This window comes from Typopeltis vanoorti, chromosome 9 (assembly GCF_054136105.1).
Source record: "Typopeltis vanoorti isolate ZY-2024b chromosome 9, IOZ_Tvanoo_1.0, whole genome shotgun sequence".
Lineage (NCBI taxonomy): Eukaryota > Metazoa > Arthropoda > Arachnida > Uropygi > Thelyphonidae > Typopeltis > Typopeltis vanoorti.
In genome coordinates, this window is record NC_143557.1 from 18,433,955 (window position 1) to 18,447,628 (window position 13,674).

At 35.8% G+C, this 13,674-nt stretch overlaps 1 protein-coding gene across 3 annotated transcripts in view; it reads left to right on the forward strand.

Moving 5' to 3' along the window:
* Positions 1–13,674, forward strand: part of LOC150102909 (xaa-Pro aminopeptidase 1-like) — a 416,385-nt gene that overhangs the window by 64,149 nt on the left and 338,562 nt on the right. For 2 of the 3 annotated variants that reach the window (XM_090398386.1, XM_090398385.1), the window contains exon 4: positions 11,105–11,209. In XM_090398386.1, coding sequence (XP_090254512.1) covers positions 11,105–11,209 — 105 coding nt within the window. Of the gene's footprint in view, positions 1–5,065; positions 5,200–11,104; positions 11,210–13,674 lie in introns of those variants that run through there. The other variant, XM_090398387.1, reaches the window with a different exon arrangement.

The window sequence follows — 13,674 nt, forward strand, 5'->3', positions numbered from 1 at the left end:
CTGGACAATGAGACTTATTTGTGCCTATGGTCCCACAGAAGGTTCTACTAAGGTAGAAGTGGAGGAATTTTTTGAGGCTTTAGAAAAAGCAACTGACACAATGAAAAAGGAAAAGTTGGTCCTTGTTGGGGATCTAAATAGTAGAGTAGGAAATGATTGTGAGACATACAAAAATATTTTGGGAAAATTTGGAGAAAAGAGCAAAGCTAATAATAATGGCAAATATCTGTTGGATTTCTGCTCAGGACATGGACTGGTTATTACTAACACCATGTTCCAACATAAAAATGTGCACAAATTCACATGGAGAGAAGAGGCTAGGAATAAGAAAAGTCTCATTGACTATGTTATTGTTGATAGTGATGTTTTCTCCCTGGTGCAGGACACCAGAGTGTACAGAGGATTTGAAATTGGAAGTGATCACTATTTAGTCTTGAGCAGGATAAAATTGAATTTCATATTGAAAAGAATAACATGTAAGAAAGTTTTAAAGCGAATAAAAGTTGAGCAGCTCTCAGATGTAAACTGTAGACTAAAATACAGAAATATTATTGAAAAGAAAATGAAAGAGTTTGAGAACAGGAAGCAAACCTTGGAGATTCAGTGGCAAACTCTGAAGGAAACATTGATTGATTCTGCCTGGGAGGCATGTGGTGAGGTTGTGTGCAAAGATAAAAAAATCAGAACTCCCTGGTGGACACAGGAAGTTAAAGAGGCAGTGAAGGAAAAGAAGAAAGCATATCAAAAGTTCCTGGCAAATAAGTCAGCTTTTACTCTTACAGAATACAGAGACAAATGTAAGAAAGCTAAACAGTGTGTAAAACTAGCTAAACAAAAGTCATGGGAGGACTTTGGCAAGAATATAGAAAATAAATATCAAGAAGGTGGCAAAATATTCTGGAGGTTGTTGAAGAAGCTTAGGAATGGAGGAAAGAGTGCTGTAAAAGGAATTAGAGATGATAAAGGTGAAATGAAAACAGGAGAAAAAGATATCCTTGAAGTATGGAGTAATTACTTTGAAAAACTGCTAAATGAAACAAGCAGTGATGACAGCACAGTGATAAAAAACACTGACCAGGCATGCAGTCAGGAATACATATCCATACTTGAAGTAGAAAAAGCCATCAAAGGCTTGAAACGTGGAAAGGCAGCTGGAGTAGATGATATTCGACCAGAAATGCTGAAGTATGGTGGTATAAGAGTCTTACAGTGGCTGCACTGCATAGTTCAGAAAGCCTGGACAGAGGGACGAATTCCCGATGATTGGAGTAGAGCTCTCATAGTACCCATATATAAAAAGGGAAATAAAACTGAATGTGAGAATTACAGAGGTATTTCCCTACTGGGTGTTCCTGGCAAGATCTATGCAAGTATACTTGAGAAACGGTTGAGAAGAATTGTGGAAGAAAAGCTTGGTGAAGAACAAGCTGGATTCAGGCCAAATAGAGGCTGTCAGGATCAGATCTTCACTTTACGACAAATAGTCGAGAAAGCATGGGAATATAACAAAGATCTGTATTTAAGTTTTGTCGATTTGGAAAAGGCATATGACAAGGTGCCAAGAGAGAAGCTATTCAATACGCTGCAGTTATATGGTGTCAATGGGGCATTATATCAAGCAATACTTAGTCTTTATTTGAGTTGTGAGTCAGCAGTTAGAATTGAAGGAAGTACAGGAAGATGGTTTAATGTTAAATCTGGTGTGAGACAAGGATGTACATTATCCCCTCTGTTATTCATTATCTATATGGATCACATTATGAAGGAATGTGGTATTAAACCTGATATCAAAATTGGAGATGTTAATGTCAGCTCTTTGCTTTATGCGGATGATATTATACTTCTAAATAAATCCGCTACAAGTCTGCAAGATTCTCTGACTAAATTGAATAGCTGTTGTAATAGATATGGTATGAAGGTCAGCAATAAAAAGACAAAGACAATGAAAATAGGCAGAATCATTGAAAATGTCAACTGTGTTGTGAATGGAGAACCTGTGGAACAAGTAAAACATTTCAGCTACTTAGGCACAATTTTTACTGAAGATGGTAAACTAAATATAGAAATAGACAACAGAATCAGCAAAGCTGGTATGGTGGGAAGTCAATTGAATAAATTCATATGGAATAAGAAAGAAATTAGTCGGAACACTAAATTAGCTGTATACAAGACTGTGTTCAAACCAATTTTAACTTATGGATCTGAGAGCTGGGTCAGAAGTAAAACACTTGACCAAAGACTAGAGACCGCAGATATGAGAGTCCTGAGAAAGATTAGAGGCATGAACAGATGGCATCAATGGCAATATCATATTAAAAATGAGGATATTAGGAAAGAACTTGACATTGTCAACATCCAGGAATGCGTTAGCAGAGCTAATCTCAGATGGTATGGTCACTTAAATAGAATGGGAGAGGAAAGATTAGCAAAACAAGTGTTCTCTGCCAGGTTGGCAGGAAAACGACCCAGAAGAAGACCAAGATATAGGTGGATTGATACGGTACAAAGTGCCTTAGACGATAGAAATATAAGATCTGATAATGTTGGAGTCTTGACAAGTAACAGACTGATTTGGAGGAAAATTGTAGATAGGAAGTTAGTAATGATGTAATTTTTTCATGTAGTACTGTCATATCCTGTACACCCCTTGAGGGTACATGGCAGGAATTTGATGATGATGATGGATGGAAGTAGCAGAGATGAGAATGCTTAGGTGGATGTCCGGTGTGACCAGAAAGGATTGTCTGAGAAATGACTATGTAAGGGGAACAGTGAAAGTTACGAACTTAGGAGCGAAGATACAGGAGGCAAGGTTGAGATGGTTTGGTCATATGATGAAGAGGGAGGACGAATATGTGGGAAGAAGGGTCGTGCAGATGGATTTGCAAGGAAGGAGGAAGCGTGGCCTGCCAAAGAAGAGATGGAGGGAACTGGTGGAAGAGGACTTGAGGATGAAAAACTTGGATGTGGTGACAGCCCAAGACAGGAGGACGTGGAGGAGACTCATCATCAACAGTGACCCCACTTATGTGGGAGAAGCTGCTGAAGATTAATGAGAACATACTAATAAGAAAATAACTATTTATTAACTTATTGGTGATATTTTGCAGCTATTACCTCTTCAACAACATCAAAAATATTACATCAATCTGGTATAACAATAGTATTAGTTTAAACAATTGCAACGGACAACACAAAGACTAAAGTCCTAATTGGTGCCATCTATGTTGGAGAAAAAAAGAAAAACGAGAGAGAAAGCAGGTATTAATTAGGTTTTAAGATTACTGTCTCCCAAATTTTTGGCCAATTTATACAGCCATACTTGTTGAGGTTTGGAGTATGTTTCAAGGCCTCTTTTGATTCCAGAAACATCTCTCTGACTTATAACAACTTCTGTGTAGCACTTTTGTTTTTTTCCACTTGATCCTGTGTGCAAGGGTATCTAAGTCATGGTCTGCTAGACATGTATTATGTTCACTGAAGCAGATGTCCACAGTCATTCCTCTCTGCCTATCGTAGGCTCAGTCATATGAAGAGGGCATTTCATAGACTCCTGGATGTGATAAAGAAGAGATTCTGTCTTTGAGTGAACAGAAGAGAATTGCCAATTTGACATGTGGTTTAAATACAGTGCATGATGTTTATTAAGCACTCTAGATATCTTTTCAGATGTGCCTTGAATGTATGGAATGGTGACAGTTTTGCTGTGGTCTTCTGTGGTAGACAGTGGGGGGGGATTTCTGGGGAGCATTTATTATTATTATTTTTATCTTATGGGGATTATTGCCACTGGCTAAGAAGTTGTGATGTAAGTGAGTGAGCTCAGCAGTGAGAGCATTTTCATTAGAATAAATCACTCTAGCTCTGTTGATTAGTATTTTTAGGATTCCATACTCTTGAGATGGGTGATGGTGTTATTGTTTGTGCAAATATCTCCCTGTATGTGTGGGTTTTCTATAAACCGAGAAGGACAGGGAACCATCAGGAAGATGTGTGGTTAGTGTATTCCGGAATGGCAGACAGTCATTAGCTTCCAATTTCACTGTAAAGTAGATTTTTGGGTGTTGGCATATTTAAATATGCTAAGAATGTATCCAATGTGTCTGGAACATGTGGTCAAATATATACTGATAGCTAGTTTTTCCAAGTGTCCTATGTAGAAATTGGCTAAGGGGGAGCCCATTGTTGTCCCATCTAATAGTTTGTATGATTTCCCTTTCCATCTAATTAGATGGGACAGCAATGAGTTCTCAATTTCTACATGGAACACTTGGAAAAGCTAGTTATTCCCACACATACAGGAGTTATTTGCACAAACAATCACACCATCACCCATCTCAAGAGTATGGTATCCTAAAAGCACTAATCCTTACAGCTAGAACGATTTGTTCCAATGACAATGGTCTCACTGGTGAACTCACTCACTTACATCACACCTTCTTAGCCAGTGGCTATAATCCCCATAAGATAGAAAAAATGCTAAATGCTCCCCAGAAATCCCCCCTCCCACTGTCTGCCACAGAAGACTGCAGCAAAACTGTCACCATCCCCAACATTCAAGACATCTGAAAAGATATGTCTAGAGTGCTTAATAAACATCATGTACGCACTGTATTTAAACCTTATGTCAAATTCACAACTCATCCATTTACCCAAGGACAGAATCTCTTCTTTCTCACATCTAGGAGTCTTTCGAGTGCCTTGTTTGTGTTCAATCAAAAGTATTCTTTTGATCGAGCCTACTGTGGACAGACAGGAAGAAAACTGTGGACATCCGCCTCAGTGAAAAAAAATCAAATAAAATACATTTGGCACTGTCCTTATGGCAAGTTGAGCTAGCACACCATGCCTTAGATATCATGCACACAGGATCAATTGGAAAAAAACAAAAGTGCTACACAGAAGTCATAAGTCACAGAGATTGTTTCTGGAATCAACAGAAGCTTGAAACATACTCCAAACCTCAACAAGTATGGCTGTATGAATTTACCAAAAATATCTAATTAATACCTACTTTCTTTCTCATTTTTTTTCTCCCAACATAGATGGTGCCTAATTAGGACTTGAAACAGTTGCAATGGACAACGCAAAGAGTAAACTAGTCCCATTGTTATATCAAATTGTTCTTGTTTCGCGTACTGTGACAAACTGTTTTTGTGCCCTGAAGATGCTGGATGTAATATCAGCAAAATATCAGCAGTAAGTTAATAAATATTTATTATTTTATTATCAATCTGTGTTCTCATTAATACCATTAAAATAAATTTACATGTACGATGAACACAAGCCTTTTCATGCATAGGACACTGAATAAAAAAACAAGAAGAGAAACTCGACTAAAATTTTATGAAGTAATGGTCACTCCCACTCTGTTATTTGGTTCAGAAACAGAGTTAAAAAGAAAGATGAAAGTAAAATACAAGCTGCAGAGATGAGATTTTTTAAGAACACTTAAAAGATGCACAAAATTGAAATAAAGAAATGAAGACATCAGAAAAGAACTATATATTTTTAACGTGAATGAGAAGATCAAGGAATATAGAGAGAAATAAGAACATCTATCTAGGAAGAAAAGATATCAGCTACCAAAGGAGGTGGATAGATATAGGTCAAAGGGAAGAAAGAGGAAGACCAGTGAAGTCGGAACAGGCAAATGCCTAATCCTTGAAGAGGAGAGGAAGAACATATCTAAAAGACAAAGATATAGATCAAAAACAAATTTTTAGAAAATTGTTGGAACAATTAAAAGGACACTGAATAATAATAATAAAAAAAAAATATATATATATATATATATATTTTTTATATATTATAACTTTATAATTGTATAGCTTTAGAGTGTCTCAATGTTATTTTCAGTGTCTTTTAATATCTTTCTATGTTCTTAACGCCTGATGAAGTCAATCTCGACGAAACATGTTGCGTTTTCAAATAAATCTCATTTTGCTATAATTCTCGGGTTTTAAGTCAGTTAATATTAAAAATGAATATACATATATATATAAACCATAAAATTTAAGTTGGGTTTCTTAAAACATTAAACCCAACATAAATTTTACAACTCTTTCTTTTAAGGTTACACAATGATCAGCGTTCATATTTAAGAATTTAGGGAACACAAAACGCACGTGTTGAAATTAATATTTTACTAATTATTAATAAAATAACACTTGATGTTTCGACCCCTGTATCGAGGTCATCAGCAGAAGGATACGTGTATAGGAACCAAGCTACATACTGTTGCACTCTGTAATTAAATCTGTGTTGTTAACTAATCTTTTTCTTAGCCTGATCTCTAGTGATAAAAAAAAAATTAATTAAATTAAATTTAAAAATTAAAATAAATAAATGAAAACTACAATAAACTCTTCTTGTAGAAAGGCTTAGACGTTGGTCATGCATTTTTTACTAAATAATTTAAGGAAATTACAGCGTCATCTAGGATATACATTAAAATAGATTTTAATATACTTCAATATTTCGGCAACGTCACGTTGCCATTTCAAGAAACTTGAGAACAAACTCCGCTAATTTAGGGATACAAAACACATTTAGCAGAGTTTATTGTAGTTTTCATTTATTTATTTTAATTTTAATTTAATTAATTTTTTTTTATATTTATTTTAATTTTTATTTTAATTTAATTAAATTTTTTTTTATCACTAGAGGTCAGGCTAAGGAAAAGATTAGTTAACAACATTGATTTAATTTACCTTTATAGAGTGCAGCAGCATGTAGCTTAGTTCCTATACACATGTATCCTTCTGATGATGACCGATCAAGCGTTATTTTATTAATAATTAGTAAAATATTCATTTCAACACGTGTGTTTTGTGTCCCTAAATTTATAAATATGAATAAATTTTACAAAGTAATGACTGCTCCCGTTCTGTTACATGGTTCAGAACTTGAACTTTAAAAAGAAAGGTCAAAGTCGAATAGAGGCAGCAAAAATGATATTTTTAAGGATAATGAAAGAATGCACAAAATTAGATTATATAAAAAATGAAGACATTAGAAGAGAGTATTTACAACATAAATATAAAGATCATGAAATATAGAGAGAAAAAGAGCATTTTTATTTAATGGAAATATATCAGCTATTAAAAGAAGTGGATAAATATAGACCAAAGAGAGAGAGAGAGGAGGACCATCTGCAAGATGGAAAGACCAGTGAAGCCAGACGAGTTAAATTCTGATCCTTGATAGGAAGAAAAAGGAACTCAAAGTGTATGAAGGCACAAGAATTAGTTACAGTGGAGTGTGCAAAGGACTCCACTCTTTCTCTCTTACAGTTTCAGATCACAATTTTTTTTTTTTTTTGCCTCTGCTCATTGAGCATTTATAATGAAAGGAATCTTCCATCTGCAAATTTTAATCGTAAATCATATCGCAGATTTCAGATTGGTTGTATCGGTCAAAGGGCAAGGTCAAGCTGACCACACTTTGAGGAAACAATCACATTCAACAGATGTTTGAGGTCCACAGAAGCTAATATGATGTAGCCATGAAGAAATGTATACCAAAGAAAACTGCATTGAATTCTGCACAGTCACCCTACAGGTGTGTACACCAACTGCAGGCTGTAATATTTATTCTTTTCTCTCCTAACGTCGTGATTTATGATCTTAATCCTGACTTATTCCCTCATATAATTTCCTTAGCCTAATTTCAATAAAAGTTCTTTACTCGATGCATCAAGTTAATATACTATAATTCCTATGCAGTCTCAATATTTAATCCGGGCCGTTGAAAACTTTCTTAAGAGTGGTGCACGTGGATTGAAGACAAAGGGATTGCCATTGGATAGTGCCAATTCCTTTGTTTCAGTGCTGGTGCCAGTTCCTTTTCAGATTCAGGGAAAATTTCTATTATACTGCGCCACCCTAAATCCTAGTCTATTGAACAATGCAAAATCAAGGAACTAGAACTCGGTTTAGTACACTGTCTAATATCTCTTAAGCACTGTCGTTAAACTCTAAATTCATCAATTAACTAAAATTCATTTCACAGTCGTAGCCTCCCTTGCATTTTATATCCTGCATTGGTTCTAACTTAATGAGCGGTGCAATAGAAAGGAAATCAGGCAAGTCATCAATTAATACTAAAGAAAAACATTTAATTACAAAATCAGACAATTTACACTTTATGAACAAACTCTGACATAGAATTGCACCAACTTTAGGAAATCAGTATACCCAACTAAAATTTCTAATTCTCCCGTAATATGTTACAACATTATTTCAAGTAGGAAATTCTATCAAAGGTTAATTATCCATTTTGCACATAACGATGGTCATTCATAAATCAATAACAAACGAGCTTCCACACAATTCCTCCATCTGAAACTTAAAGTTCCTGTACTTCCTTTAGCATAATCTCTAAAGTCCTTTCATTAATCGAAACATGATAAACCTAAAGTCCTTTTTACAATTACAGGTTGTTCCCCTCAATACAATTATATAACAGATCAAAATTCTACATTACCAAAGGCTAGGGAATTATTCGACCTTCACATACATCTCGACAGAACTTCGTTTTCTTGATCCTTCTCTTAATTGATTTCATCTGCACTATTCGACTGATGGACTCGAACTAGACACATATCCGCCAAAAGGTAAATCTGGCTCTCAGGTTGACTCTCGGCATGGCGTATCGATCTCCATGGTGATCGGGGAGCTCCAATCTGCTGGCCTACTCGTTGACTGGCGAACTTGCCATAGACACTTCAGCATGCTCCAACGACCTCTATCTCAATGACCACTCCAATTCAGGGGAAAGAGAAAAAATGCCAAGAACTAGCGGCGCTATGTTTTTTAAATCACGTGCCCGATGTTTCCTCCCTACGTCATCCTTCTCTCTCCCTTTTCCTATGACACCTTACCTTTTTCAGCACCTAGCGCCATACTCTCCCCTAGCGTGCTTTACAGAGGGAACTTGCTTGCGCATCCTACTTGGTGCGCGTGTTTAGTTTCAGGCCATCACTATCTAATCTGGTTATCTTTCTTCCGGTAGTACACAGGTATTTGCACAAAATCCACACAGTTTAAATATTAGAAAATTTACAATAATTGTTTACAACATGATGCATAGACAAGTTTTACTTAAATTACTAATGTTGCTTATAAATTACAGTTAGCTTTGTTTCTTCTGATATACCAATATTGGTCCCGGGAATGTTATTGCATGTTAAATCCGAATGATACATAAATGGATTTAATTTCAGTTTCATTCAGAATTTAACGAGGCCATTACATCAAATGACACAGTGACATACTGCATGTTTTGCATGGACATGATGGGTCTGCTTTTTAGGAGAAGGCAACATTCTTGTCAATAGTGTTTCATTGAGAAAGCCACATTTCTTCGTTTCAGGAAAAGTGAAGACATAAATCTCTATATGGCATTCTGAAAATCCATATTGCTGTTGAACATTCAGTGGGGGAGAGTCCAAAAGTTAAATTTTTTGGACTCTCTTACCCTAAATGTTCCTGACACACAAAAAAAGTTATGACCCATTCTTTTTCTTGCAAAAGTAGTAAACACTTCTAGTTATACTTAACTTATAGTTCCTTGAGGTCAAATCCATTGCTATCTTTGAACCTTAGTACATCCACTGTGCTATAACTGACCTGTTTGATGAATATATGCAGTTGATTGGATGAACTGGAGCCTGCTGCCTAATCTGTGCAGTCACTGGTTCTAACTCTCCTTGTCTCTTTCCTTTGGAGTAACATAAAGAGCTCTGTATGCATGCCGCCATTGCCACAAGATGTGGATGACCTAAGAATCGCTTATGTGAACACCAGATTGGCAGGAAATGTAGTATCATTTTGATGTGTGCTGTGAGCAACACGTCTCCCCCTCCCCACACACACACTGAACTTTCATAATCATAGCAAAAAAAAGGTTCAGTGTGGGAACCATGTGTTGCTCAGCACACATCAAAATGATACTGCATTTCCTGTCAAGCAAATGCCATAAACTTTTTTCCAATGTTAGGAACATTGGTGGGAGGAGAGTTCAAAAAATATTAACTTTTGGACTGTCCTCCATTGAATGCTCAACAGCAGTATGTGTATTCTCAGAATCCTCACATACAGATTTATGTCTGTTTGCTTTTCCTGAAGTAGATAAATGTATCTTCCACACTGAAACACACTATTGACAGGAATGTTGCCTTTTCCTCAAAGCTGGTCCACCATATCCATGCAAAGCATGCAGTGGGCCACCTTTTTATTTTTGTTCTCTTTTTTCCCTCAGTGTTTCTAATTGCTGACATCATTTTGACTCATGCTGTGTATATTCCAGGTGATGATCTTTTTTAAGATAGTTAAATTAACATGTAAAAATCATTTAAATTAAGGGGATATTAAATCCCACATTATTTCAAAGCCGAATAAGAAACTAAAAGATAGAAATCTCATCTAAGCGTTTCATGCTGAATATAGAAACTATATAAATAAAGTTCAGCGAGTCCAAGCGTAAGCCAACACGTGATAGTGCAATGCCAGGGCAACTCATTGCAAAGGTGGAGCAAGTTCCGATCACTATTCTTGGTATTTTCCCATAATGTAAAACAATAGCTCCTAGGATATGTATTACTGTTCTACATTATGAGACTGGAACATCAGAACTCTGGAATGGAGTCTATGGAGGGAGGTTAAAGGGTAAATTACACAGTTTAGTGAATAGGAGGAAAAGAGGTGATATGATAGACATGTTCAACTTAGTGAGGGGATTTTATTGGATTAATACAGAAGAGATTATAAAAAGAGTAGATGAGAGAGAAAGAACTAGAGGTTATCTCTGGAAGTTGTGTAATAGAAGTAATTTTTTACTTGGAGAATCATTAATGGATGTAAGGATTTTAATGTTCAATATGATAAATATGTTGTCAATTGAATGGACCCCCCCACTTCCCATGACGAGTCTGCTTACTCTACAGAGAATGTAATAATAATAATTATTATTAGCTATAATGACGTGCACTTTTTTTTTTTTTGTAGTGAAATAGACTTATTTTTGAAATACTTAGAATTGATACTTAAAAAACTGAGAATTAAAAAGCTAAACACTTTGATATAACTTTTTTTTTCTCTAGGTACTGCTATTGTAACTGATGAGTGTGCTGCATTATGGACAGATGGGAGATACTACTTACAAGCTGAAAAACAGTTAGATCACAATTGGATACTGATGAAAGATGGTAAAGGATTAATCACAGTACTGACATGCAATTTATATGTAATATATGTAGAAAGCTTTTTTACCTTGGGTGTAATATATGTTAAAGATACAAAGAAATTTTATATACTTGGTTTTAATCCTTTTCCCAAGTAAGCAAAACAAAGTTTTGCTCGTGAAATATATTCACATCTGAGCTACTTGTATATAGAGGCTAATGACTTCATATCACTTGCCTTAGTATGTATCCCATAATGCAAAGAACACCCCCTTTCAGGCATGTGTAATACAATGCATAATGAGAAGGGCCACTACCCAGACTGGTTTCGATCTTTATTGAGGTCTCTTCAGTGGGTATCTTTAACGTATATTACACCCAAGGTAAAAAAACTTTCTATATCTTTATCTCATCCAGTGATTTTTATTAAGAAGGTCTAGCACCTTTTATCTACTTGTATAGGAGATATATATGACTTCTGCATTACTTCCACCTTGATATCTCTCCCGAGTCTGACCCCCACTGAAGAGACCTCAACAAAGGTCGAAACCGGTCTTGGTAGTACCCTTCCCATTATGCACTTCTGAAAGGGGATGTGCTTTGCATTATGGGATACATACTAAGGCAAGTGATATGAAGTCATTAGCCTCCATATACAAGTAGCTCAGACGTGAATATATTTCACGCACAAAACTTTGTTTTGTTTACTTGGGAAAAGGATTAAAACCAAGTATATAAAATTTCTGGATATCGTTAACATATAGATATACAGGGTGTTCGGGATAAATTTGACAGTTTCGTAAGGAAAAAGAAAATCTTCTTTGTATCTATTAAATTTAATGAATTGACAAAAAAACATTACAGGCAGAGTTAATTACAATACTATCAACAAGATTTACTCAAAATAACCACCATTAGCATCGATCACAGCTTCAATTCTGCTTCGGAACCTCGAACAAGCTGATGCTACAGTCTCCCTGGGAAGGGCCGCAAAAACTGTTTTAATTTTATCCATTAACTGGGCTTTTGTATTACTGGAAGTGCGATTGGTGTCTTTTTCAACTGCGCCCCATACAAAATAATCCATGGGGTTAAGGTCTGGGGAGTTTGGAGGCCAAACATTTGGACTGGTGAAGTCGTAGAAATTTTCAGACAACCATTTTTGACTTTTCCCAGAGGTGTGGCAAGGGGCCGAATCCTGCTGCCATACATACGGCCTACCATTGGCTACCCTTGTTATCCAGGGCTTGACTACAGTTAGCAACTCCACGAACAAAGCCCGAATTCCAATGCCAGGGTTCTTCAACACCTGTTCCTGCAGATTTGCGAGGAATTCTGCTGTACGAACGCAATCAGATCGTCTGCTAGGGATCTTTCTTCTTGCTACATCCTCGTAGTCACCATTGCAAGTCTCTAGTTCATGCCTGATTGTTTTTACTGTATTCAGGGAGCATTGGGCAGCAGTCGTAATATCCTTATTTTGATGGCGGGCACGAATCATCATGATACAAGTTATTCTCTTCCATGATTCAGGTGGGTTCCAGCTATCCATCCTTTCTGACATCTTGTATATGAATGAAGAAGGGTCCAAACTTTTAAATGAAGAGAAGTGTGTGTTAATACATGTAACTTACGGAAAAATATAATTAATTATAAATATGTCAAATTTATCCCGAACACCCTGTATATATTATGCATTGAAGTAAATAGACAAGAAATTGTATTCTTGTTTTAACTCGAGCATAAGCCAGCAAAGTTTGTTCACGAAGTATCTTCATCACTTGGCTGTGTGTGCGTGCATGTGCATAGTGACTATTAATTTCACATCATACTTGCTTTCAGACATGTTTACTATGAATTGAGGGAAGGGTCACTACCAGACAGGTTTCAATTTTTATTGGTCTCATTGGTGAGAGCTAGATTCAGGAAGCAACTGAAGTTAAATCAATGTAATCTTCCTGAGTCTAACTTCCACTGATATGACTGAAATATTAAAGGTTGAAACTGGTCAGAGCCCTTTCCATAATGCATAGCGATATACATATCTGAAAGGAAATGTGCATAGCATTATGGGATACTGTTAATATGATTCTTTCTGCTGACTGTGTCATTTTATATATATGCTGTTCAAATCCTGTCATAGCTTGAACTATTTTATGTTTGCTTCTTTCTGTTAAGCTGTGACATCCGTATGTACATTGTCATAGATAGTTACATTATTTGTGCTAATTTGGCCTTTTAAATTTCCCTTCCTCCATCTTTAATTAAAACAAGTTCTATCTCCATGCCTATATATTATGTTTTGCTATACTACATACTTGAATTAAGTTTGTACTTGATTAAGTTTTCAGGCATTTAAATAAATTCAAACAAAAAATATTTTTAGCATTTTATTATCAAAATGCATGTGTGTGTGTGTGTGTGTGGAAACTATATAAACTGAGTATAATATATAAAGTAAAAAAATAATAATCTATAATAGAATAATG